Source organism: Macaca mulatta, chromosome 4 (genome assembly GCF_049350105.2).
Source record: "Macaca mulatta isolate MMU2019108-1 chromosome 4, T2T-MMU8v2.0, whole genome shotgun sequence".
NCBI lineage: Eukaryota > Metazoa > Chordata > Mammalia > Primates > Cercopithecidae > Macaca > Macaca mulatta.
Window position 1 is genome coordinate 149,039,669 of NC_133409.1, and position 27,643 is coordinate 149,067,311.

At 46.1% G+C, this 27,643-nt stretch overlaps 2 protein-coding genes and 1 long non-coding RNA gene across 12 annotated transcripts in view; 2 read left to right on the top strand and 1 right to left on the bottom strand.

Annotated features, from left to right (window-relative positions):
- Positions 1 to 1,130, top strand: part of VPS52 (VPS52 subunit of GARP complex) — a 28,707-nt gene extending 27,577 nt beyond the window's left edge. For all 10 annotated transcript variants that reach the window (XM_078000176.1, XM_078000175.1, XM_078000180.1 and 7 more), the window contains one exon: positions 430 to 1,130. In XM_078000176.1, coding sequence (XP_077856302.1) covers positions 430 to 576 — 147 coding nt within the window. In that variant the 3' untranslated portion in view covers positions 577 to 1,130. The remainder of the gene's footprint in view (positions 1 to 429) is intronic.
- The window catches only part of PFDN6 (prefoldin subunit 6), a 150,610-nt gene that overhangs the window by 40,114 nt on the left and 82,853 nt on the right, over positions 1 to 27,643 (bottom strand). The gene's annotated exons all lie outside the window — the stretch shown is intronic.
- LOC144340456 (uncharacterized) lies at positions 4,576 to 5,366 on the top strand. The gene is made up of 2 exons (XR_013416564.1): positions 4,576 to 4,708; positions 4,897 to 5,366. It is a non-coding gene; the product is annotated as an uncharacterized LOC144340456 (long non-coding RNA).

Below are 27,643 nucleotides of genomic sequence, written 5' to 3' on the forward strand. Positions count from 1 at the left end.
CTTCAGTTACTAGCTGTGCCCAAAGTGCTGGATGAGCCCTAACCTGATTCTTCTTTTTTTTTTTTTTTGAGAGAGAGTCTAGCTATGTTGTCCAGGCTGGAGTGCAGTGGCACGATCTGGGCTCACCTCCACCTCCACCTCCACCTCCCGGGTTCAAGTGATTTTCCTGCCTCAGCCTCCCAATTAGCTGGGATTACAGGCACCTGCCACCACACCCAGCTAATTTTTGTATTTTTTAGTAGAGATGGGGTTTCACTGTGTTGGCCAGGCTGGTCTTGAATTCCTGACCTCGTGATCTGCCCGCCATGGCCTCCCACAGTGCTGGGATTACAAGTGTGAGCCACTGCGCCTGGCTGCCTAACCTGATTCTTAATCATCACTATTAGCACCACTTTACAGTTTGATCCCTCAATGACTTTCTTTGACCAGGGAGCGCTGACCCAGCTGATCCAGGTCTATCATCGCTTCCACCGGGTGCTGTCCCAGCCGCAGCTCCGAGCCCTGCCTGCCCGGGCTGAGCTCATCAACATTCACCACCTTATGGTGGAGCTCAAGAAGCATAAGCCCAACTTCTGATGTGCCGGAAACCACCCTGAGATCTGCCAGTCATCTCCATGGACTTCTGCACCCCATTCCATACCCTTCTTCACCTGGCGGTCCCCTTTCCAGTTTTTCCCTTGCCTCCCAGGCCCTTAATATGGCTTACCTGCCTTCCCTCCCAGCACCTTGCCCAACAGGATAAGCTGGATCTCCTTGGCCGTCTAAATTTCCCAGTGTCTTCAGGTTTCCCAAGACCACTTCCCTGTGGGCTTCCAAAATGGCCTTTATCATTTCTCCAGTCTGTCACCCTCCTTTCCTGCTCCCATACACCCAAGGCTTGTTTCTTCCCCTGTAAAAACCGTCACTGCGTCAATCTCTGGTTCACTCAACTAGTCACCATGTCTTGAGGCATGAAGGAGCTCTTGGAATTGCTGGCAAGGGGTGACTGCCTCTGTCATTGTGTTTTTCAAAGTGATTTCTGTAGTTTTTTGACCTGAGATCTGAGCAATTTGAACACTAACCCTGCCCCTCCTGGCTCAAGAATTAATCCCAAGTCAGTATGCAGAAAATAAATATTTAATATGACATGACACTTCTCCCATTTCCTTTCTCCTTCCTCCTGAAGGCCTTAAGGTGGCCCCATCTCTAGAGTGACCTTTCCTTTCTGACTGCTTCCTGGGCTTATATCCCTTATGGCGGGTGTAACCTCTAACCTCTAGCTACTTCCAGGCCAGAGGAGGAAGGTGGCCCCTGGCTAAAGCAGATGCTGCAAGGGCTGAGAACCAGGCCGCGCAGCCCCAGACACTATCTCGAGGGCTCCCTTGGGACAAGCCCAAGCTGACTCTGGAATCCCTCCTCTGTAGCAGCTCCGTAGCTCCTCTGGTTGTGGCTGTCACAGTCCCTTGCCTCCTGGGCTGCAGCAGCCAACCCACACACACACCGCTGGGGCAGGGGTAGACGAGGCAAAATTCATCCACGTCATGTATTTGTTTGACTTGGAGCCTTCCTGCTGCCCATGCCTATACGCTTCGTTTGACCTTAGGCTCTAGACTGGAGAGACACAGGGACCCCTTTAAGGCCTAAGAGGAAAGGTGCAGTTGAGGAAAAATGGTAATTTGGGGATGTTTCCTGTCTCCTCCACCCCCACGGCCTAACATTCCCTTCCCAGGTCCCTGGAGAGTGGTGGAAAAAAAGCGGATTCTACTCCCCGCCTTAGGCCCTCCGGATGCGGTTCTAGACCGCCGGCGACGGGAGGCGTCTTGAGTTAGTCTGACTGCCGAGCACACCCGCCGCGGAGCGCAGGCTGCTGCGTGCTGAGGCTGAGAGCGGGTCCGGCTCCGGGCTCTCCTAATTGGCGGACGCGGGAGGCGGCGTGGTAAGGCAGAAAGGAGCGGGATCTCAGCTCTCGCCTTTTCAGGGTTCCGCCCCATATCTGAGAGCCGCTCTCTGATTGGCTTGGGAAGCCGTATCTCAGCGCTTTGGCCTAACGACTTTGAAAGTGTTTGCGCCTGAGACCGAAGTGCAGAGGAGGGCGAGCACAGGCGGAGAGGATTGGAGAATCAGCGATTCCTGATTGGCCAGGCGTGTCTTGAGGGCGGGGCCAGAACTGCGTCCTTAAGTGACCTCGCACTTGCCCCGCTCACCCGCTCGGCGTTATTCAGGGTTTACACCGCTTGACTCACTGCGCTATGCGTTCCCTCACACCTGCTGGATGCCAGGCGGCGGTGTGCCAGGCTCTGAGGGGCCGCGAGCTCACCCCAGACGGCAGCCCCGGGAATCCTCTGCTCCTCCACTTTCCCTTCCCGCTGCTGCTTTCTTGGCCACCCACTCCCAGGTGTCACTCTTGGGGCATCCAGATGTTCTGGCATTTGACCTGACTCCAGCCTAAGCGCGAGGACGGGAGAAAGGCCAAGGGTATGAGATTTGGGACAGGAGAGGCATTTAGCTACTCTGACAAAGAGCGTGGGTTCCCAAAGAAAGGGTCCCCAGATACCCCTCAGGGGAGACTGTCGAGACAGACGGCTTTAGTCAACTAATGCTCGCATGCGGGGAGGGCTGTGCAGGCAGCCACCACGGTTCTTCACAGCCTTCATTCTTTCCTTCCCCTGTCCGTCGCAGAACCCAAATCCTCAGAGCTGACCGAAAAGCGCGTGTTGTTGAAGTCGCTGAGGGGCAGACGCGCGGAATGTGAGCCGTGGGGCAAAGGGACAGCTTCGGAGGCTCGAGATTCCGGAACCCGGTGGGCATTCAAGTGATACTGAAGCACGCAGTTTTCAGGGACATTAAGCTCGCCCCGGAGGTCCACTTCTGACCCAACGGTCTCTCTGGAACCTTCTGACCCAACGGTCTCTCTGGACAGGGTGATCCAGAACAGACGATGAAGAGACAGACTAGCGTGAAAGGGAGCAGCGATGCCTACACTGACCTCCGGAGGGCAGCATGATCAAGGGAAGGAGCTGTTCACGCTCCGCTCAAACCCCCGCGCAGCCTCTGCGGTTTACTCCCGCTTCCCAAGGCTGCGAGGTTCCAACCCCACCACCGCCGGCCCCCGCCGCCCTCTTCGCGCTGAAGCTGCGGAGGGTCTGTTTCTTCAGCCCAAAATCCTCTGCTCTGTGGTTTAAGATTCCCAGGCTTAAACTCGTAACTCCTCAAACTTCTCCCACACTTGTTTTGCTGATGACGGACACAGGGGCCTCACAGACTCAGAAGCATCTAGAATCATTCCGAAGGACATAACTGTGTCATTATCCTCTTTCCCCCTGCTAATCTCTGAGAACAGTGTCTGTATATGGCACAGGGGTTCCTAGTGTTATATAGAAGGACTTGGAGATGTCCTCATGGGCTGTAACAGCCCCCAGTGCTATTCAGGGATCTCTGTCCTTTAAAGAGATATCATTTCCCTTTATTTCTCTACCTTTGTGCCCTCACTTCGCCCTGAATTGTTTCCTTAAACTGGGCTTTCTGGGAAACCTTTACTTCGTGTTCAACAGCAAAGTCTTATGTTCAACAGCATAAGGCGAGGGCGGCAGGGGACAGTGGGGCGGGAGTTTGTTTGCTTTGGCATTAATTTCAGAGCTGCTGAACGTGGACAAAAGAGAGAAGGAACATTCTCCTTTCTTCCATTCCTGTAAATATGGGCCCACCTACCCTCCACTTAAGAAGGGTGGCTTTTCTGATTTTAAGATATCAGGCAGCCGGGCGAGGTGGCTGACACCTGGGATCCCAGAACTTTGGGAGGCCGAGGCAGGAAGATCCCTTGAGGCCAGGAGTTCGAGACCAGCCTGGCCAACATTGCAAAAACCCATCTCTACTAAGAATACAAAAATTAGCTGGGCGTGGTGGTGCCTGCCTATAATCCCAGCTACTAGAGTGGCTGAGTCAGGAGAATCGCTTGAACCTGGGAGGTGGAGATTGTAATGAGCCGAGATGGCCACTGCACTCCAGCCTGGGTGACAGTGAGACTCTGTCTCAAAAAAATAAATAAAAATAAAAAAATAAATAAATAATAATAAAAATATATAAATTGACTGAGCTTTAAAATAAAGTAGTCAGAGGCCCAGGGTGGTGGCTCATGCCTGTAATCCCTTTGGAAGGCAGAGGCCAGAGGATCTTGAGTGCAGGAGTTTGAGACTAGCCTGGGCAACATAGGGAGACCCCATCTCTACAAAAAAAAAAAAAAAAAAAAAAAGCTAAGCATGGTGGCCCATGCCTGTGGTCCCAACTACTTGTGAGGCTGAGGCAGGAGGATTGCTTGAGAACAGGAGTTAGAGATTGCAGTGAGCTATGATTGCACTACTGCACTCCATCCTGGGTGACAGAGTGAGACCCTATCTCTTTAAAAAAAAAATTAAAAAAGTAGATTTAGTGTGAAGATTCAAGAAAAGAAAGAGAAAGCAAGCAAAACTTTAAGGAGAGGAGAATCGAAATTGGCTGTCTTCATCCTGGACATAATGGACACACCAATTCATGTTACATACTAGAGTTAACTAAGTGTTTTCAGAAGCAGTTGCCATTAAACCAACATAGTTATTGAAGCTCTGCTCTGTGTTCTGTGATAGGCACTGTGGATTCAGCAGAGACTAAATCAAAGTCCTTGATCTCAGAGGACATATTTCATCTAATTGAATTCACATATCAGCCTTATGAGGAGGTGTTCTTCCTGTTTCAGGTAATGAGCTTGAATTTCAAATAATGAGCTCAAAACCATATAGGCACCCAGTGGCTGAAACTTCTGTGCCCACATTCAGCTTTTGTTCTATGACTCCAGGCTGGGAGTCATGGAGCTGAGGAGGCAGCCGGTTGTAGAGAAGCAACAGATTAATAAGTAATAGTAAATTATTGAAAGGATATTTACAGAACTGAAGGAAAAGCTGAACAGGTGGTCTTTGGAAAGGACAGAAGCCAGGATAGTTCCAGCGTCCAGGCAGCAGACACCAATAGTCAATGCTTCTACTTTGGGTCAAGAGAGAGAACTCCAATAGGCTTAGGGTGGGTCAGGTGCTCACACTCCTCTAAGGAAGGGGAGGGTCCCTTGAAGAATAGTACCATAGACTACCCAATGTTGGAGGATAATGGCCCCAATGCAAAAATGGGATCCTGCTACCAGACGAATGGGATACAGATGCCGGGTAGCAAAATCCAACAAATGTACACGTGCCAAAATCCCAACTCCATCACTAAGAGCCACGCAATCCTCTGAATATCAATTAGATTAATTGACACTCTTTTTCCTCTTGCTACTGTGGTACATGCAGTAGTTACCTTTATTCTTCACTTTGTTTTCTCATAAGACTAACCAAGGAGTTTTTTAAAATAAAGAAATAAAAGCAAAATTGCTTATTGTCTTATTCTATTCATTGGCAAACTAGTAACATTAAACTCCAGACAGAGCCGCTGGAGAAGAATCAAGTACAATTTAGTAGAAATAACACTGTATGTGTGAGGGTGAGTGTGTGTGTGTGTGATGGAAAAAACTTTGTCCTGCCCAAACTGTAAGTCATGACCATGCCCCTCTCAGCAGAAGTTTATCTTTTTGGAAGAAGTTTGGAAGAAGTTTATCTCATTTGGAAGAAGTTTATAAGAATGCAGCTTAAAAAAAATCGTGTGATTTTGGAGCAAGGTCAAGCCTTTGCTATTGCTTCCACATTTCGTTTTATTTATTTGTTTACTTTTTAGTTTTTTGGGGGTTTTGTTTGTGTTTTTGAGACAAGGTCTCGCTCTGTTGCCCAGGCTGGAGGGCAGAGGCACCATCTCAGCTCACTGCAACCTCCGCCTCCCGGGTTCAAGCGATTCCCCTGGCTTAGCCTCCTGTGTAGCTGGGATTACTGGCACGCACCACCACATCCAGCTATTTTTTGTATTTTTAGTAGACACAGGGTTTGCCATGTTGGCCGGGCTGGTCTCGAACTCCTGATCTCATGTGATCCGCCCTCCTCGGCCTCCCAAAGTGCTAGGATTACAGGCATGAGCCATTACGTCCGGCTAGTTTTTAGTTTTTTGAGACAAAGTCTTGCTCAGCACCCCCAGGCTGGAATGCAGTGGCATAATCACCGTTTACTGCAGCCTTGACCTCATGGACTTAAGCAATCCACCCACCTCAGCCTCTGGGATAGCTGGGACTACAGTCACGTGCCACCACACCTGGCTAATTTCTGTAGTTTTTGGTAAATGAGGTTTCACTATGTTGCCCAGGCTGGTCTTGAACTCCTGAGCTCAAGTGATCTCCTACCTTGGCCTCCCAAAGTGTTGGAATTACAGGCATGAGCCACTGCCCCAGCCTGTTTTATTAATTTAGTTAAAAATATATGAAAAGAGGCCCTGTGCGGTGGCTCACGCCTATAATCCCAGCACTTTGGGAGGCTGAGGCGGGTGGATCACCTGAGGTTTTGGAGTTCAAGACCAGCCTGACCAACATGGAGAAACCCCATCTCTACTAAAAATATAAAAAATCAGTCAGGCATGGTGGTGCATGCCTGTAACCCCAGTTACTTGAGAGGCTGAGGCAGGAGAATTGCCCTAACCCAGGGGAGGTTGTGGTGAGCTGAGATTGCACCATTGCACTCCAGCCTGGCAACAAGAGTGAAACTCCATCTCAAAAAGAAAAGGAAAAAAAAAAAAAAATATATATATATATGTATATATATATATATCACATATGAAAAGGCCAGGTATGGTGGCTCATGCCTGTAATCCTAGCACTTTGGGAGGCTGAGGCGGGTGGGTCACCTGAGGTCAGGAGTTCGAGACCAGCCTGGCCAACATGACGAAACCCTGTCTCTACTCAAAATACAAAAATTAGCCAAGCATGGTGGTGCATGCCTGATATCCCAACTACTTGGGAAGCTGAGGCAGAAGAATCGCTTGAACTCGGGGGCAGAAGTTGGCAGTGAGCCAAGATCACACCATTTCACTCCAGTCTGGGCACAAGAGCAAGACTGACTCTCTCTCTCTCTCTCTCTCTCTCTCTCTCTATATATATATATATATGAAAAGCAGGCAGGGCATGGTGATCCACGCCTATAATCCTAGCACTTTGGGAGGCTTAGGTGGGCAGATCAGTCGAGCACAGGAGTTGGAGACCAGCCTGAGCAACATGGTGAAAGTCTGTCTCTACCGAAAATACAAAAATTAGCTGGGCGGGGTGGTGCGTGCCAGTAATCCCAGCTACTCCGGAGGCTGAGGCAGGAGGATCGCTTGGGAAGGCAGAGGTTGCAGTGAGCCGAGATGACACCACTAGACTCCAGTCCGGGTGACAGAGCAAGACTGTCTCAAAAAATAAAAAGAAAAAAGAAAAGAAATCACCTGCCTTATGAAAAAACAGTTCGTAACAGATATAAGATACAGAATGTACAGCCCCTGGTATAGAATAAGTCCTTAGAAATGTTAGTTCCTCTCTGTCCCTGTGTGACATGAAGGGAATTCCAAGGCCAGTACCACTTCCTGGTGGCTTCCCTCACTTAAGTGCTGTGTACCCCATTGCAAAAGCATGTCTCCCAGGTTCCTGATACCACATCCCATGTCCTCTGCCTTTGGGGATCTCATAGGATAAAGTGTCATTTTCTGTATGAGCTAGAAAAGAATCTTCCGAACAAACGTCTGCCTTGGGAATGATGATATAACTGAACTGAAAGGACAATTAGTTTTCGTCCCCAGACCAACCCAACCTTCAGGGCTGGGGACTCATTTGATGCTCCCATTCAAACAATTGGAGAACATTGTCTCTGAGTACCGGGACTTTTTAGCATCTTTTCTCCAAATGTTACATCCTTAGGGGCTTTGAATAGTAGAAGAGCCTACAATAGTGGTTCAGATGGAAGCATGCAGGCACGTGGAGAGTTTCCACTCCCTGATCCCTGAGACAAACCTTAGGGTGGAAAAGAGGCTGCTGGGGAGGTTGGCTCTGAATGTCAACCTAAGAGCTTGTGGGCAGGGGCAACATGTTGACCTGGCTTCCTTTCCACTCTGAGACATCACTGGCTCTCATGCAGAGCTTTTCTTTTCTTTTCTTTCTTTTTCTTTTTTCTTTTTCTTTTTTTTTAGACGGAGTTTCACTCCTGTTGCCCAGGCTAGAGTGCAATGGCACAATCTCGGCCCACCACAACCACCACCTCCCCAGTCCAAGCGATTCTCCTGCCTCAGCCTCCCGAGTAGTTGGGATTACAGGCATACGCCACCATGCCCAGCTAATTTTGTATTTTTAGTAGAGACAGGGTTTCTCCTTGTTGGTCAGGCTTGTCTCGAACTCCTGACCTCAGGTGATCCACCTGCCTTGGCCTCCCAAAGTGCTGGGATTACGAGCATGAGCTACTGCGCCTGGACTTTCAGTTTTTTCTTTCTTTCTTTCCCTCCTTCCTTCCTTCCTTCCTCCCTCCCTCCCTCCCTCCCTTCCTTCCCTCCCTCCCTTCCTTCCCTCCCTCCCTTCTTTTCTTTCTTTTCTTTCCTTCTTTCTTTCTTTCTTTCTTTCTTTCTTTCTTTCTTTCTTTCTTTCTCTCTCTTTCTTTCTTTCTTCTTCTTCTTCTTCTTTTTTTTTTTTTTCAGGGTTTCACTTTGTTGCCCAGGCTGGAGTACAGTGAGTGGCACGATCATGGCTCACTGTAGCCTCAACTTTCTAGGCTCAAGCAATCCTCCTACCTCAGCCTCCTTAGTAGCTGGGATTGCAGGCATGAGCCACTGTGCCCAGCGTAATACAGGGCTCTTCATCCAGGATCCCAAGGGGAAACAAAGATAGGATAAAATTACATTGCATTTTCACTAATCTCTAACTGATATTTAGCATCTTCTCCAATGATAAATGTAGGCAATAAACCTACACAGGTATTTGTAGTACATGTGACTGTTGTTAATAGAATTTACAGGTTTATATCATCTTCCGATAGTTGCAGAAATTTCAAAATGTCATGTATGCTCATGGTTACTTTGTAGTTAGTGGTAGTGGTTAGACTCACCACTAGATCTTCTTACACATTTTGCTTCATTTTGATAACTGTACTTCAATATGATTGTTTTCCTTTGTAATCCCATTTATTTTACTTTATGTAGTTGAAGGTTATTCTGAGACTCCACAGACTTCTCCAGACTTCCAAAGCCTGTCTTAGACATAAAAAGTTAAGAAACCTTAAATCTCTAATGATGCTGTCATTTCCTGTTCTGTATTATTTTACAACCAGGGCAATTAGGAATGCTTTCTTCTTCTTCCTTCATCTTCTTCTTTTTTGAGACGGAGTCCTGCTGTGTCACCCAGGCTGGAGTGCAGTGGCACGATCTTGGCTCACTGCAACCTCTGCCTTCCAGGTTCAAGCAATTCTCCTGCCTCAGCCTCCCAAGTAGCAGGCACCCACCGTGCCCAGCTTTTTTTGTGTGTATTTAGTGGAGATGGGGTTTCACCATGTTGGCCAGGCTGGTCTTGAACTCCTGATGTCAGGTGATCTACCCACCTCAGCCTCCCAAAGTGCTGGGATTACAGGCATGAGCCACCTCGCCTGGCTTGCTTTTTTGTTTAAACTAAATGTTTGCTTGTAAAATTTCTGCCCATATTTTCTTCATTATTACTCAAATTCCATTATTCATTTGCCAAATATTTAGAAAACATTTCTCTTTTACAAAACCATGCTGCATAAAACTGTTATTATGCGAAAAATAATCCTTACTCACCATGCCCTCCACCCCGACCCGCCAACCCCATTTACAATCTGGTAGAGGAGCTGAACTGTTTACTTACATAGGACACACAGGCTGCAGCTTACCATGGACACGGAGGGAGATGATTGTTCCGGGTGCAGGCAATAAGAAGGTGTATTGTGTGTGGAGAATTTAAAAATAATTCTAAAACCAGCTTTTTTTTTGAGATGGAGTCTGACTCTGTTGCCCAGGCTGGAGTGCAGTGGCACCATCTCACCATCTCAGCTCACTGCAGCCTCTGCCTCCCGGGTTCCAATGATTCTCCTGCCTCAGCCTCCCAGGTAGCTGGGATTACAGGCACACACCACCATTCCAGGCTAATCTTTGTATTTTTAGTAGGGACGGGGTTTCACCATGTTGGCCAGGGTGGTCTTGAACTCCTGACCTCAGGTGATCCTCCCGCCTTGGCCTCCCAAAATGCTAGGATTACAGGTGTGAGCCACTGCGCCCAGCCTAAAGCCAACTTTTTATTGATGCTGTGCACCAACAATTATAAAACAATGTTAGTGAAAAAATACCCCTTGTGGTGTAGCCTCCTCCCACCCTGCTTGGTATACCACTGCACACAGGGGAGTTTAACCATTTCCAGTTTACACACACACACACACACACACCCTTTGAAACTTCCTTTTCTCCTCAACTCCCCCAGCCCAGTTCTCATGTCACTCTACTCAGGGTGGGATCTGCAGCGCTGCTGGGCCAGTATCCCCGAAGGTGAGTCCAGCCCTCTCCCTGTAAGCTCCTTGGCCTCTGGATGGTCTCATTAATAGTCCAGGATGAGCCCTGCAAACTTGGCGTCTATAGGCAGGTCTCAGCTCTTCTTAACGCCCCTGCGCTTGAACCCCTTGGCAACTGCATTTGACAGTACATGATGCCCATCCCTCATCTCCAGATTTTCCATCCTTCAAGAAAACTCTGGATTTCCTTGTCATGCCAAGGCTTAATGAACTGGCCTGGCAGCTTCTCTGGTCCTCAAGATTCCTTTTCTTGCCTTACTTTCTGAAGACTTCTAGTAGTTTTACGTGGAAGTGTCACTGCCTCCATTTTTCTGCAGTTCTTTCTTCTGTACCCCAGGGACTGCAGGGAGCTGACACCTCATCTGAGCTGCTAGAATTGAGGTGAGAAAGGAGGCTCCTAAGTGCAGAAATGTGTTTTCTCCTCTCAGCCACCACTAAAGGCCTTGGATGTGATTGAGTCAGACCTCCCCTGCACAGTCTCCCTTTGGATTACCTCAAGATAAACCAATTTGTGACTTTAATTACATCTGCAAAGTCCCTTCCCAGCAGCACCTAATCTAAAGTGTGATTCAATGAGTGAAAGAGGGTGTGCTAGCGATCAGGTAGGGAAGTGATTCCAAGGGTCCCTAGACTCCACATTCCCAACGGCAAAATGTGACGTTGTTACGTTCTGACAAGTGAACTCTCCTCCCAAATTCATTGCCTGAGTTGATGCAAATGAATTCAGCCATGCCTTTGGGTTTGGTATCTGAGAAGTGTCTGTGACTTGGGAAGAGTGGTCAGAATGGCAGGTGATGGGAAGAGACCACATTTCAGCTGGTGGAGAGTGAAAGGACAGCCAACATCTTGCTCCTTCTGAAGCATAGACATACTGGAGATTGAAAGTGTCTGTTGGCCTCACAGGCATTGAGGAAAGCCTCCCATCCTCTCAGATTTTCCTCCTTTTTCCTGAGGTCCCCTGAACCTGATAGTCTGTAATCTTATTCCATGTCTGGGCCAACAAACTACCTTCCATGGAGGATTTGAATATAATAATCAGTTTCCTCTGCATTCCTCCAGAACAGAGTCCACACCATCCACGAGTCTACCAAACAAAAGCTTCCTCATTGGTCTCAATGTTGAGCACTCAAAGTTCTCTGAGCTCATTTAGCACCAACCCATCATCCTTAAAATCCACAGGATGGGCGGGGTGCAGTGACACCAACCCATCATCCTTAAAATCCACAGGATGGGCGGGGTGCAGTGACCCATGCCTTTGATTACAACACCTTGGGAGGCCAAGAGGCAGATCTCTTGAGCCCAGGAGTTCAAGACCGGCCTGGGCAACATGGTGAGACACCATCTCTACAAAAAAAAAAATTTTTTTTTTGGGAACAGAGTCTCACTCTGTCGCCCAGGCTGGAGTGCAGTGGTACGATCCCAGCTCACTGCAACTTCTGCTTCCAGGGTTCAAGTGATTCTCTGCCTCAGCCTCCCCAGTAGCTGGGATTGCAGGCATCCTCCACCATGCCCAGTTAATTTTTGTATTTTTAGTAGAGACAGGGTTTCACCATGTTGACTAGGCTGGTCTCGGACTCCTGACCTTGTGATCCACCCACCTCAGCCTCCCAAAGTACTGGGATTACAGGTGTGAGTCACCACACCCGGCCTACAAAATTTTTTTTTAAAAATTAGCCAGGAATGGTGGTGCACACCTGTGGTCCCAGCTACTTGGGAAACTGAGGTAGGAGGATTCCTTGAGCCCAGGAGGTTGAGGCTGCACAGTGAGCTGTGATCACGCCACTGCACTCCAGCCTGAGCAATAATGAGACCTTATCTCAGAAAACAAAAAAACAACCAAAAATATCCATAGGATGAAACATATGTTTGATTCTGACAACTTGCTCATGGCACCTTCTGAATGGCCCAACCCCCTCACAGATCCCCAGACCAACCCCCTCACAGATCCCCAGACCAACCCCCTCACACATCCCCAGACCAACCCCCTCACACATCCCCAGACCAACCCCCTCACACATCCCCAGACCAACCCCCTCACACATCCCCAGACCAACCCCCTCACACATCCCCAGACCAACCCCCTCACACATCCCCAGACCAACTGTTTTTGTTGCAGAGACAGCTTCTTGTAACCTCTTTTTTTTTTTTCTTGGAGATGGAATTTCACTCTTATTGCCCAGGCTGGAGTGCAATGACATGATCTTGGCTCACTGCAACCTCTGCCTCCAGGGTTCAAATGATTCTCCTGCCTCAGCCTCCTGAGTAGCTGGAATTACGGGTGTGCACAACCACACCCGGCTAATTTTTGTGTTTTTAGTAGGGACAGTGTTTTGCCATGTTGGCCAGGCTGGTCTCGAACTCCTGGCCTCAGGTGATCCACCCGCCTCAGCTTCCCAAAGTGCTGGGATTACAGGCGTGAGCTACTGCACCCGGCCTACAGCCTCTAATTTCATTTTCATCCAAAAACTTTAATGGAAGACCCACGGATTCCCTCTTCAAGTAACAGCAAAGCCCATCTCCTTTAAGATTTCTTTGATCATCTTTGTAAAGCTTGACCTTAAAGTCTTCTGAGGATTTCTCCTCGAGGCAAACCAGATACATATACATTTGTATTTCTGTCTTCTTCAACATGAAATTATCCTTATTCCATTTTTCTTTTATCTCCCCTTTTTTTAGGATCAGTGGGTTTGGGGGTTTTCTTTGCAGAAGTTCTGCATTCCTAGCATTGACATCTTGTACATTTGCAGGAGAGCTAGATGCCCACCATTAGAAAAGCCACACTTGGCTGGGTATGTAGCAATGAAACCTTTAGTGGCCTTGGGAAACCACCCCTTCTTGTCCAGATCCCACTCCCTGTGGGAGTCAGTTGGCTGCAGCCCTAAATAACCCATTTGCCACTGAGATCTTCTTATCTGTTGCAGTCCTTGGTGTCTCCATATAATTTTTGCATTCACAACTGCTCATCAAGTCATCATTGTCATCCACTTCATGTTTGCTACCTAGTCAGGGGCAGGGTTCAGGTAATCAAAGAGGCTGCTCTGCTGGGCCTGCAAGGCTCCACCAAGTATGTCTGAGGCAACAGCCCAAGCACTGTTGTAAACATTTGCATTAGTCCATTCTCACACTGCTATAAAGAAATACCTGAGACTGGGTAATTTATAAAGAAAAGAGGTTGCCGGGCACGGTGGCTCATGCCTGTAATCCCAGCACTTTGGGAGGCTGAGGTGAGTGGATCACTTGAGGTCAGGAGTTTGAGACCAGCCTGGCCAAATATGGCGAAACCCTGTCTCTACTAAGAATACAAAAATTAGCCAGGCATGGTGGCGCAGGCCTGTAATCCCAGTTACTTGGGAGGCTGAAGCAGGAGAATCACTTGAACCAGGGAGGCAGAGGTTGCAGTGAGCCAAGATCATGCCATTGCACTCCAGCCTGGGTGACAGAGCAAGACTCCGTCTCAGAGAGAGAAAAAAAAAAAGATGTTTGTTGGGCACAGTGGCTCATGCTTGTGATCCTAGCAGCACTTTGGGAGGCCGAGGCAGGAGGATCAATCACTTGAGCTCAAGAGTTTGAGACCAGCCTGGGCAACATGGCAAAAACCCGTCTCTATAAAAAATACAAAACTTAGCTGGGTATAGTGGCATGTGCTTGTGGTTCTAGCTACTTGGGGAGCTGAGGTGGGAGAATTGCTTCAGACCAGAAGGTTGAGGCTGCAGTGAGCTGTGACTGCACCACTGCCTGGGCGACAGAGCAAGACCCTGTCTCAAAAAAAAAGAGGTTTAATTGGCTCATGGTTCTGCGGGCTGTACAGGAAGCATGATGCTGGCATCTGCTCGGCTTCTGGGGAGGTCTCCAGAAACTTACAATTATGGCAGAAGGCAAAGGGGGAGCGAAGCTTCTCACATGGCAGGAACAAGAGAGAGAGGGAGGAGGTGTGGCACACTTTTAAACAACCAGAGCTCACCAGAACTCACTCTCATGGGAACAGTACCAGGGGGATGGTGCTAAACCATTCGTGAGAATCCACTCCCATAATCCAGCCACCTCTCACCAGGCCCCACCTCCAACACTGGGACTACAATTCAACATGAGATTTGGTGGGGACACAGATCCAAACCGTATCAACATTGAACACATTGCATCTTTGAATTGTCACAGCAACCCTGTGAGGTGGGTACTAGTGTTATCCACGTTTTACACAAGAGGAAACTGATGCCCAGAGACCTTGCCAAGGTTATAGACAGGACAGCTAGTGCATGACAAAGCTGGAGTTGGAATGCAGCCAGTTCTGCTTTAGTAGCCACTTTCTTGCCTGCCTTTCTATTGTTCTTTATTTCTTTATCTTTTCTTTCTTTCTCTCTCTTTCTCTTCTTCCTTCCTTCCTTTTCTTTCTTTTTTTCTTTTCTTTTCTTTTTTTTTTTTTGAGACAGGGTCTGGCTCTGTTGCTCAGGCTGGAGTGTGGTGGTGCCATCTTGGCTCACTGCAACCTCCACCTTCTGAGCTCAAGCCATTCTCCCACCTAAGCTTCCCAAGTAGCTGGGATTACAGGTGTGCACCACCACACCTGGCTAATACTTGTATCTTTTTTAGTAGAGATGGGGTTTCGCCATGTTGGCCAGGCTGGTCTTGTACTCCTGGCCTCCCAAAGTGCTGGGATCAGGTGTGAGCTATTGCACCCCGCTTGAAGCTACATTTTTTTTTTTTTTTTTTTTAATGAGACGAGTCTTGCTCTGTCCCCCAGGCTGAAGTGGTGCCGTGGAGTGATCTCAGTTCACTGCAACCTCTGCCTCCCAAGAGGCTCTCCTGCCTCAGCCTCTTGAGTAGCTGGGATTACAGGCACCTGCCACCACTCCTGGCTGTTTTTCTATTTTTAGTAGAAACGGGGCTTAACCATATGGGCCAGGCTGGTCTCAAGCAATCCGCCTGCCTCGGCCTTCCAAAGTGCTGGGATACAGGCATGAGCCACCACACCCGGCCAGGCTACATTCTTAAACGCCACTTTTTATAGCTTCCTAGAAACTAAATGGGTGAAATCCAGCCTGCCTCCTGTCCTTGTTTTTATCATTTCATAGTGAAAACATAAACTCCCAAGCCCACCTACTCTATTGCACTGTGTCTCCACGACACTCTGTACTTTCTGGATCTGACTCAGCCCTCCACTTGCCCCCTCCCTAACCTGCCTGTGCCCTCTAATAAACTGCAGCCCCCTCCTCTTACCCTTAGCTTCTCCTTGGAGCATTCCCTCCACTTCCTGGCGTTAAGTGAAATTTAACTCTCCCTTGAGGGCACTACCTCCTCTGCAGGCTTCTGAAATAAGAGTTGTTGATTTTCTTACAGCTGAGGGTGCTCTCCTGGCTTCAGATTGCTGCCTCCAGACTACTCCTCCCCTAGCCCCCAACTCTAGCTTAAAATAACCCTCTGCCTTCCAGGCTCAGCAATTAGGCTAAACTTTCCTCTTCCTTTCTCACTGCTACTGTCTGCCAGACCCCTCCACCTCACTCAGGGGAACGCTGGCCTAGCTGACGTTTAAGTCTTTGCATTGAGTGCTTCCTCAGGGTGACTTCGTTGTCCACCTGGAGGATCCATTCCCTACCTGACCTCTCAATAACCTGGGCACTTGATCCCAAGAACCTTCTCCTCTCCAACTCGGCCACACATTCTCATTGTCACACCCTGGACCTTATCACCTGAAGGAGCCCCTCCTTGAGAATCAGCCAAGCAGCCTGCTCTTAACCCCCACCTCCTAACCTTCTGTCCATCAGTCTGTCTGCCCTCCTCGCAACCAATTTTCAGTCTCCTAGGACCTTCGGATCAATGATGCCCTCCTTCTTCCAGCTTATGAGCCCCTCCCTATTCAGTTCAACTCCACGACCCTTCATTTCAACACCTCTCTGGACAATATCGCCAACTCCCCTTCCCCTCTGTATTTTCATCCTTTTTATCCAAGTGGCAAAACCCTAACCCTGGATGAGCCCAGTGATCTGTTTTCTTCAGGATTTTACTCTGATAGCCAAGAACTGTTGGTGGTGGAAATCACACAACCAGGAAATGGTTCCCACTCCTCACTCATGATCATGAACTCTAAGGAGGCTCCCAGAATTGTTTAGTGGCCCAACCACATCACCCTGGTCAATGGCTATGTTAAACCTCCCTGGTCCTTGAACCTCTGAGGCTCTTCTGTCTCTCACCTCACGCTCACTTGATGACTGCCCTCTTATGTCACAGAGAACACCAAAGTCATCAGAGGTGAGCTCCCTCAACCATCTGTCACCACCAGATCCACACCCCTCCAAGAGGAACATAATGCATGCAGCGTGTGTACCTTGATTTGATCCTGATTTGAAATATATGTATAGGCTGGATGCAGTGGCTCACGCCTGTAATTCCAGCACTTTGCTTGAGCTCAGGAGTTCAAGAAGGGTGGATTACTTAAGCTCAGGATTTCAAGACCCACCTGGGCAACAGAGAAAAACCCTGTCTCTACAAAATAAAAATACAAAAATTAGTCAGGTGTGGTGGGTCACATCTAAATAGAAGTTCCAGCTACTTAGGAGGCTGAGGTGGGAGGATCACTTGAGCCTGGGAGGCGGAGGTTGTAGTGAACTTTGATTGCACTGCTGCACTCTGGCCTGGGTGACAGTGAGACCCAGTCAAAAAAGAAAGAAGGAAAGAAAGGAAGGAAAGAAAGAAAGAAAGATTGAGAGAGAGAGGGAGGAAGGAAGGAAGGAAGGAAGGAAGGAAGGAAAGAAGGAAGGAAAAAGAGAAGAAAGGAAGGAAAGAAATGAAAAAGAAAGACATTTTGAAGAAGACATATAGAAGACATTTTGAAGAAGACATATAGAAGACATTTTGAGGCTAACTGGGGAATATTTGAGCATATTCTGCTATCAGACGAAGTGAAGGGGTGATCGTTATTTTCTAATTTTTTTTTTTTTTTTGAGACTGAGTCTTGTTCTGTTACCAGGCTGGAGTGCAGTGGCGCGATCTCAGCTCACTGCAACCTCTGCCTCCTGGGTTCAAGCAATTCTCCTGCCTCAGCCTCCCAAGTAGCTGGGATTATAGGTATGCATCACCACGCCCGGCTAATTTTTGTATTTTTATTAGAGATGGGGTTTCACCATGTTGGCCAGGATGGTCTCTATCTCTTGACCTTGTGATCCTCCTGCCTCGGCCTCCCAAAGTGCTGGGATTACAGGTGTGAGCCACCATGCCTGGCTGTGATCATTATTTTCTTAGCTGTGATTATGTATTGTGGTTATGGAATCTCCTTATTTTTGGGAGATGCATGCTGAGGTACTTGGGTGTGAAGCACATGCTTTCCTATATTTTCACATGGTCCAAGAATGTTTTAGTAGTCGCTTAACAATTTCTATGTTAAAAAAAAAAGCGGCCGGGGGGGAGCCGGGCACAGTGGGTCACGCCTGTAATCAATCCCAGCACTTTGGGAGGCTGAGGCAGGCGGATCACCTGAGGTTGGGAGTTCAAGACCAGCCTGACCAACACCGGAAACCCCATCTAAACTAAAAATACAAAATTAGCTGGGCATGGTGGCACATGCCTGTAATCATAGCTACTCGGGAAGCTGAGGCAGGAGAATCGCTTGAACCCAGGAGGCGGAGGTTGCGGTGAGCCGAGATCATGCCATTGCACTCCAGCCTGGGCAACAAGAGTGAAACTCCATCTCAAAACAAAAAACAAAAAACAAACCCACAAAAACGTATATAGGCCTGGCACTGTGGCTCATGTCTGTAATCCCAGAACTTTGGGAGGCCAAAGCAACAGGACCCCCTCAGTCCAGTTTGAGACCAGCTAGGCAACAAGGCGAGACCCTGTCTCTACAAAAAATTTAAAAATTAGCCCGGCATGGTGCCATGCACTGTGGCCCCAGCTACCTGAGAGGCTGAGGTGGGAGGATGGCTTGAGCCCAAGAGTTTGAAGCTGAGATGAGCTATGATCAGGTCACTGCACTCCACCTTGTGTGATGAAGTGAGACCCTCTCTTGGAAAAAAAAAAAAAAGAACCATATATATATGTTTGTATATATATAATATATAAATATTTGTATATATCTATAAATAACAATTGTTAAATCTAAGTAAAATGATGGACATACAAACAATATTGTATTATATTTTCAAGTTTTCTGTACATTTGAAATTTTTCATAATAAAAAACTGGGCAAAATTCTGTCACTTCCACTTACTGCTCGACCCTTTCAGGCTGGTGTTTATCTCTACCTTGCTGCTACTCAAATGTTTTTTTGCAATGAACTTTATGTCATTAAGTCCATTGTTTCGTTTTCTTCTTACTTGAACTGCCACTAGTAGCTGACGTTGCTGGCCCGTTCTTTCTTGGAACACTGTCGTTTTTTGGCCTCCAGGACTTGGCATCTTCTGGCTTCCTCCTATCCCTCCTCTGGTTGCTCTTCCACCCCTCAGCTGGCCCACTCTGCCTTTGACTGAAATCACCTGGTCACATTGGAGGTCATCAAGAGAGGTTGGTCCTGGACCTTCCTCTTCTCATGCTACCCTTTCCTTCCAGGGGATCACACCTGTCCTATGGCTTCAGTTCCTATTAGCTGGTTACTCTCAAATTTATCTCTTGCCTCAAATCTCCAGATTTGACCACCTTCCTGCCTGGCATCCCTACTTGGATATCCCAAAGGTACTACTAGCTTTTTTTTTTTTTTTGGAGACAGAGTTTCACTCTTGTTGGCCAGGCTGGAGTGCAGTGGCAAGACCTTGGCTCACTGCAACCTCTGCCTCCTGGGTTCAAGTGATTCTCCTGCCTCAGCCTCCGGAGTAGCTGGGATTACAGATGCGTGCCACCACACCCGGCTAATTTTTTGTATTTCAAGTAGAGACAGGGTTTCACCATGTTGGCCAGGTTGGTCTCAAACTCCTGACCTCAGGTGATCCACCCGCCTCAGCTTCCCGAAGTGCTGGGATTACAGGTGTGAGCCACGGTGCCCAGCTTAATTTAGCATATTTGAAACAGAAGTCATGATCTTCCCCAGAAGCAGTATCATCCTCAGATCTGAACCACAGGGGCCCTGCCCTGGCCCACATACTTTAGGGGGATTCACCTATCACAAACAACCTATCACACACATTTATTACACATGACACCTGGGCACCTCTGTCACTGATCTGCTCTCAGTGCTGGCACGGCACAACCTGAAATCTTACACATCTCCTCTTGTAATTAACGCCGTTCAAGCCCTGGGGAACGGTGACTTCTGCAATCTCTTGCCCTGTATCCTGGAAACAAAAGATGACTATAGCCTAATTCTGTGAAAGTCTGAGGTTGTGCCTCTGCCTGGATTCTGAAGCACATACTGCTTTGGAGTATAGGGAGGATTTAAGCAATGGAAACACGTAAGTGAAAGAAAACACACCTTAACCAGCTTGTTAAATATTGCCTCTCAAATAGTGTGATAAAGTATCATTTCCCAATAGTGTTGAGTACAGTTTTTCTTGTTGCTCTTTGTTTTAGAGGTATGGATGGATGTTGTGCTGCATTTACAACAGTTGCAAAGGATAGCTGAGGAACATGTTGCTGTATTAAACAATCCTTATTACTCTTAAATTTGTATGCATACAGTGGGAGGGTTGGTGAGGGATTAAAAAAAAAAAAACTACACATTTACAGTGTACACTCCTCCAGTGATGGGGACACCAAAATCTCAGAAATCACCACTAAATAACTTATTCATGTAACCGAACACCACCGTTCCCCAAAAGCCTATTGAAAATAAAAATTGAATACATGTAGGTCTAGATATAACTCATGTGAAGTATGATATTGATTCTCTGTGTTGTAATAGATGGACATTGAATATGAGATTATGAATACAGTCATCCTCAGTATTCACCAGGGATTGATTCCAAAACCCTCACTGATGCTCAAATCCCTTGTATAAAATGGCATAGTATTTGCATAAAACCTATGCACATTCTTCCATATACTTTAAATAATCTCTAGGTTATCTATAGTACCTATTGCAATGTAAATGCTGTATAAATAGTTATACTGTATTTTTTATTTGTATTATTTTTATTACATATACATTTCTTTCTTTCCTTCCCTCCTTCCCTCCTTCCTTCCTTCCTTCCTTCCTTCTTTTTTTTTTTTTTGACAGAGTCTTGCTCTGTCACCCAGGGTGGAGTGCAATGGCATGATCTCAGCTCACTGCAAACTCTGCCTTCCGGGTTCAAGAGATTCTCCTGCCTCAGCCTCCTGAGTAGCTGGGATTACAGGCACCCACCACCACGCGTGGCTAATATTTTTGTATTTTTAGTAGAGATGGGGTTTTACCATTGTTGGCCAGACTGGTCTCAAACTCCTGACCTCAAGTGATCCACCTGCTGTGGCCTCCCAAAATGCTGAGATTACAGGCGTGAACCACCGCATCTGGCCATATATATTTAAAAAATATTTTTATTCTTCGGTTGGTTGAATCCACAGGTGTGGAACTGCAGATACAAAACACCAACTGTAGTGTAATTTTTATAAAACTATCTGTCTTAGTCCATTCAGGCTGCTATAACGAAATACCTTAGACTGAGCAATTTATAAACAATAAAAACTGCTTACAGTTCTGGAGACTGGAAGGTCCAAGATCAAGGTGCCAGCAGATTTGGTAACCAGTGAGGGCACACTTTGCTTCATAGATGGCACCTTCTTGCTGCATCTTCATGGGTGGAAGGGCCAAACAACTCCTTTGGGCCTCTTTTTTCTAAGACAGGGTCTCGCTGTGTCACCTAGGGTAGAGTGCAGTGGCTCGATCTTGGCTTACTGCAAGCTCCGCATCCGGGGTTCAAGTGATTCTCCTGCCTCAGCCTCCTGAATAGCTGAGATTACAGATGCCTGCCACTATGCCTGGCTAATTTTTGTGTTTTTAGTAGAGAGAGGGTTTCTCCATGTTGCCCAGGCTGATCTTGAACTCCTGACCTCAAATGATTAGCCTGCCTGAGCCTCTCAAAGTGCTAGGATTACAGGCATGAGCCACGGCGCCCAGTCTGGGATTCTTTCATAATGGCATTAATCCCACTCGTGAGGACAGGCCTCTCATGACCTAATCACCTTCTAAAGGCCCCATCTCTTAATATCACCACATTGGGGATTAGGTTTCAATTTATGGATTTTAGGGGGGCACAAACATTTATGCCATAGCAATACATAATAAAAATTAATATATATATATATTTTTGAGACAGGGTCTCACTCTGTCACCAGGCTCGAGTGTGGTGGCTCAATCATGGCTCACTACAGCCTCGACCTCCCAGGCTCAGGCAATCCTATCTCAGCCTCCAGAGTAGGTGAGGCCACAGGTGTGCGCCACCTCGCCTGGCTAAGTTTTCTATTTTTTGTAGAGATGGCATTTCACCATGTTGCCCAGGGGGGTCTCAAAACAATGGGCTCAAGTGATCTGCCCACCTTGACCTCCATAACACTGGGATTTCAGGTGTGAACCACTGTGCCCAGCCCAAAATTTCAAAAAAAAAAAAAAAAAAGGCAAGCAAAAAGTCAGCTTTATCTAAATGTGTTTGATTTAAAATATTGATGTGTATTAATTATCATTTATATTTTGTCCAGATGTTGTGTCTCATGGCTGGGATCCCAGCACTTTGGGAGGCCGAGGTGGGAGGATTGCTCGAGCTCAGAAATTTGAGACCAGCCTGGACAACACAGTGAGATCAGCTCTCTACAAAAAGTAGAAGAAAAAAAAAAATAGCCGGGTGCGATGGCTCATGCCTGTAATCCCAGCACTTTGGGAGGCCAAGGCAGGTAGATCACTTGAGGTCAGGAGTTTGAGACCAGCCTGGCCAACATGGTGAAACTCCATCTCTACTAAAAATACAAAAAATTAGCAGGAGAATGCTTGAACCCATATGTATATATGTATACATACGTGTGTGTGTGTGTGTATGTTTATATATATATGTATATGATACAAAATCAGCCAGGTGTGGCAGCACACACCTGTAGTCCCAGTTGTTTGGGAGGCTCAGATGGGAGGATCGCTTGGACCTGGGAGGTCAAAGCTGCAGTGAGTCGGGATCATGGCACTATGGCACTGTACTCCAGCCGGGATGACAACGTGAGATCCTGCCAAACCAAAAAAAAAAAAGGAAAAATGAAAAGAAAATTTGAGATTTCCAATTTCTCACGGCAGTGCCAGCTCTGAATTCCTATGTGGCAACACTGGACCAGGAGGTTCTGACCCTCCAGGAGGGGAGGGTGCCCTCCAGCCTGTTGTATCCTTCCCATGGCACTTGGCACATTACCTGTCTGGCCCTTACAGGAATTTGAGTTGCAAATTGATCTAGATCGTTGAAGGAAGAGTCTGGGTCTTCTCAGTTTTGGGGCACTTTCATTGCCAAGCAAGGTTCTTATGAGATTTTTAGAAGTTGAGATTGAAGAAGAGTTTATATGCAGCTGGAGGTGATGCCTAACAACAACCGTAATAACAGCATCAACAACAACAAAAACAATAGCCTAGAGCAGTTGCTCTAAGCCAGGTAGTGTTCTAACACACTTTACACAACTTATTTACTCTGACGACAATGCTATTAGATAGCACTTTGAATATACACATTTTGTAGATGAGGAAATTGAGGCATGTAGCTGTTAAGATTTATACCAGCCAGGCGCGGTTGCCCATGCCGGTTCCCAGCACCTTGGGAGGCTGAAGCGGGCAGATCACAAGGTCAGCAGTTTGAGACCAGCCTGACCAACATTTAGTGAAACCCTGTCTCTACTAAAAATACAAAAATTAGCCTGGCGTGGTGGCGGCTGCCTGTGATTCTAGCTATTCGGGAGGCTGAGACAGGAGAATTGCTTTAATCTGGGAGGCAGAGGTTGCAGTGAGCTGAGATCACACCACTGCCCTCCAGCCTGGGTGACAGAGTGAGACTCTGTCTCAAAAAAAAAAAAAAAAAAGATTTGTACCAATTTATACTGTCCAATAGGAGGAGTGAGACTCAACAGGGGGCAGAGGAGAGAATAGGTCAGGAAATAATCACATCTCTCCACCTACACAGCCACCATCATTGTACCCTTCTAAAAAGACTGACAATAAACTTTCATTTAGCACTGTCCCATTTATTAGCTCATTTCATGATCACAGCAACCCAGTTAAGCAAATCCTCACCTTTGCATCACCTGCTTTGTATCACTTTTTCTTTAAAATTAAAAATAAAAAAAATGGGTTACAAATTCGGCTAACGCCCATCCCATTTCTCTCCTTCCTTGTAGCAATTATCATTCTAAAGTTGTTGGGAATTATTCCCATGCGTACTGTATACTTTTAAAGGATATGTTTGCTTTCCTAAACATATACCACTGTTTTGTGTATTTTAAAACTCACAAATAATATCATACAACATCCATTTTTGCAAGTTTCTTACTCATTACATTGCTACATATGTCTATAATTCATTTAACTGCCACATAGTATCCCATTATAAGAACAAACCATACTTTATATCCATTTTACTTAACAAGTTAGCTTATTTCCACTTTTTCTTGACAATTAGCTGATACTGCAATGACCATTTTTATCCTTGCCTTTTTGTGCATGTGTAGAAATGTTTTCCTAAGGAATAGATCTAGAAGCAAGGTTGCTGGGTCATAGGGAATATTCATTTTCAGCATTAACTGGTGCCAAAATTTTCTTCAAATTTGTTGTATCTGTTTACACTTCAACACAAAATATATGCATTCCTATTGTCCCACATTTTTGTCAACAGTGTTAATTTTAATTTTGGTGATTTTGTGTGTGTAAAATGGTATCTCATGCTGTGATTTGCATTTCTACATTACTGGTTAAATTGAGCATCTTTTCTTATGCTTATTGACCATTTAGGTTTCTTTTTTGTGACTTGTCTATTCACAGCTTTACTCATATTCTCTTGTGTTGTCCTTTTCATATGGATCTGCAATTTCTTTATAAATCCTGGATCTAATCCTTTGTTGTTTATGTAGGTTGTGAATATTCTCCAAGTCTGTGGCTTGTCTTTTACTTTACATTATTTCTTATAAAAGCTTAAAAATGTTTTAATGTGGTCATATGTGTCAATATTTTCCTTTATTGCTTGTGCATTTATTCATAGTTGACAAATAAAAATTGTATCTATGGTGTAACAACATGATGTGTGTATATATATGTGTGTGTGTGTGTGTAATGGCTAGATTAATTACCGTACCTGTTATCTCACATACTATCATTTTAAACGTGATATTTGAAATGCACTCTCTTAGCAATTATTTTTATTTTTTTTGAGATAGGATCTTGCTCTGTCGCCCAGGCTAGAGTGCAGTGGCAAGATTACAGCTCACTGCAGCCTGGACCTCCCAAGCTCAAGTGATTCTCTCTTCTCAGCCTCCCAAGTAGCTGGGACTACTGGCGTGTGCCACTACATCCCGCTAATTTTTTCTAATTTTTGTAGAGACAGCGTCTCTCTATGTTGCCTAGGTTAGTCTCGAATTCTTGGGGTCAAGCAATCAAGCAATCGGCATTCCGAAATGCTAGGATTACAGGCGTGAACCACTGCGCGCAACTAATTTTTGTATATATTTTTTAAAGATGGGGTTTCACCATGTTGCCCATGCTGGTCTCGAACTGGTCTCAAGCGATCCATCAGCCTCAGCCTCCCAAAGTGCTGAGATTACAGACATGAACCACTGCAGCTGGCCAGCAACTTTCATGTACATAATACATTGTTATTAACTGTAGTCATCGTGTTATACAACAGATCTCCTGAATTTATTCTACCTAACTGAAATTTTGTATCCTTTAACTAAAGTCCTCCAGTCCCTGCCCACCCACCCCTCGCCCTCCAGCCCATATGCAACCACGATTCTATTCTCTACTTCTGCAATAAATTTTATTTTATTTACTATTATTTTTTATTTATTTTGAGACAGGGTCTCACTCTGTTGTCTGGGTTGGAGTGCAGTGGTGTGATCACAGCTTACTGCAGCCTCAAACTCCTGGATTCAGGAGATCCTCCTGCCTCAGCCTCCCGAGTAGCTGGGACTACAGGCACATGCCACCACGCCTGGCTGAGTTTGACTTTTTAGGTTCCACATATAAATGAAATCATGGTATTTGTCTTTCTGTGCCTGGTTTATTTCATTTAGCATAATGTCCTCCAGGTTTATCCATGTTGTCACAGATGACAGAATTTCCTTCTTTTTAATGACTGAATAGTATTCCATTGTGTATATGTACCATAATCTCTTTATTTATTCATTGATGGACACTTAGGTTGATCATGTCTTGGCTATTGTGAATAATGCTTCAGTGAACATGGGAATACAGATATCGCTTCAACATACTGAGTTCATTTCTTTCTATATATACCTGATAATGGAACTACTGGATCACATGGTGGTTTTATTTTTAATTTTCTGAGGAAGCTCCATTCTGTTTTCCAAAATAGGTGTACAAATTTACATTCCTACCAACAGTGTGTGAGGGTTCCTTTTTCTCCACATCCTCGCCACCACTTGTAATCTCTTGGTTTATTTTTATTTTTTATCAGAGCCATCTTAGCAGGTACGAGGTGATATCTCGCTGTGGTTTAAATTTGCATTTCCTCGATAATTAGTAATACTGAGCATTTGTTTTTCATATACCTGTTGGCCATTTGTGTGTGTTCTTTTGAGGAATGTTTTTTCAGACCCTTTGCCCATTTTAAAATCAGATTTTTGGCTGGATGCAGTGGCTCATGTCTGTAATCCCTGCACTTTGGGAGGCCAAGGCAGGAGGATCACTCGAGCCTAGGAGTTCAAGATAAATCTGGGCAACATAGGGAGACCTTGTCTCTACAAAAAAATTCTAAAAATTAGCAGGGCATGGTGGAGTGTGCCTGTGGTCTCAGCTACTTGGGAGGCTGAGGTGGGAGGATTGTTTGAGCCTGGGGGTTGAAGGCTGCAGTGAGTTTTTATTGTGGCACTGTATTCCAGCCTGGGCAACAGGGTGAGACCCCATCTTAAAGAAAAAAAAATCAGATTTTTGGTTTTCAACAACTCTTGCTATTAAGTTTTTTGTATATTTAAAATATTCACCCCTTATCAGATGTATGGTTTGCAACTATTTTGTCCCTTTCCATAGGTTGTCTGTTGATTGTTTCCTTTGCTGTTCAGAAGCTTTCATTTGATGCAATCTCATTTGTCCAAAAAAATCACTGCCCAGACCAAGATCAGAGGCCGAGATTGCACCACTGCACTCCACCCTGGCGACAGAGAGAGACTCCATCTCAAAAACAACAACAAAAAGGATCTGAAATTGTAAAAATACTAGAAGAAAATATAGGAGAAAAGCAATTCTCCTGCCTCAGCCTCCCGAGTGGCTGGGACTACAGGTGTGCACCACCACATCCAGCTAATTTTTGTATTTTTAGTAGATATGGGGTTTCACCATGTTGGCCAGGATGGTCTCAATCTCTTGACCTCATGATCCACCCATCTTGGCCTCCCAAAGTGCTAGGATTAGAGGTGTGAGCCACCATGCCCGGCCATTTGAGATCTTATGTTTAAGTCTTTAACTCATTTTGAGTTGAATTTTTTTTTTTTTGAGACAGTCTCTTTCTGTCCTTTAGGCTAGAGTGCAGTGGCGTGGTCTTGGCTCACTGCAACCTCTGCCTCCCAGGTTCAAGTAATTCTCATGCCTTAGCCTCCCGAGTAGCTGGGACTATAGGTGTGCACCACCACCCCCGGCTAATTTTTGTGTTTTTGGTAGGTTTCACCATGTTGGCCAGGCTGGTCTTGAACTCCTGGCCTCAAGTAACCCACTGGCCTTAGCCTCCCAAAGTGCTAGGATTACAGATGTGAGCCATTGTGCCTGGCCTGAGTTGATTTTTGTATATGAGATGAGATACGGTCCAATTTTATTCTTCTACATGTGGATATCCAGTTTTCCCAGGACTGTTTATTGAGGGGACTGTCCTTTCCCCACTGTGTGTTCTTGGCATATTTTTAAAGGATCAGTTGGCCATAAAATGTGTGGATTTATTTCTGGTCTCTATTCTGGTCTCACATGTGTGTTTTTGTTCCAGAACCATGCTGTTTTGATTAGTATAGCTTTGTGGCAGCTTCTGAAATTAGGTAGTGTGATGCCTCTAGCTTTGTTCCTTTTGCTCAAGATTACTTTGGCCATGTGGTCCTTGTCTTTTGTGGTTCCA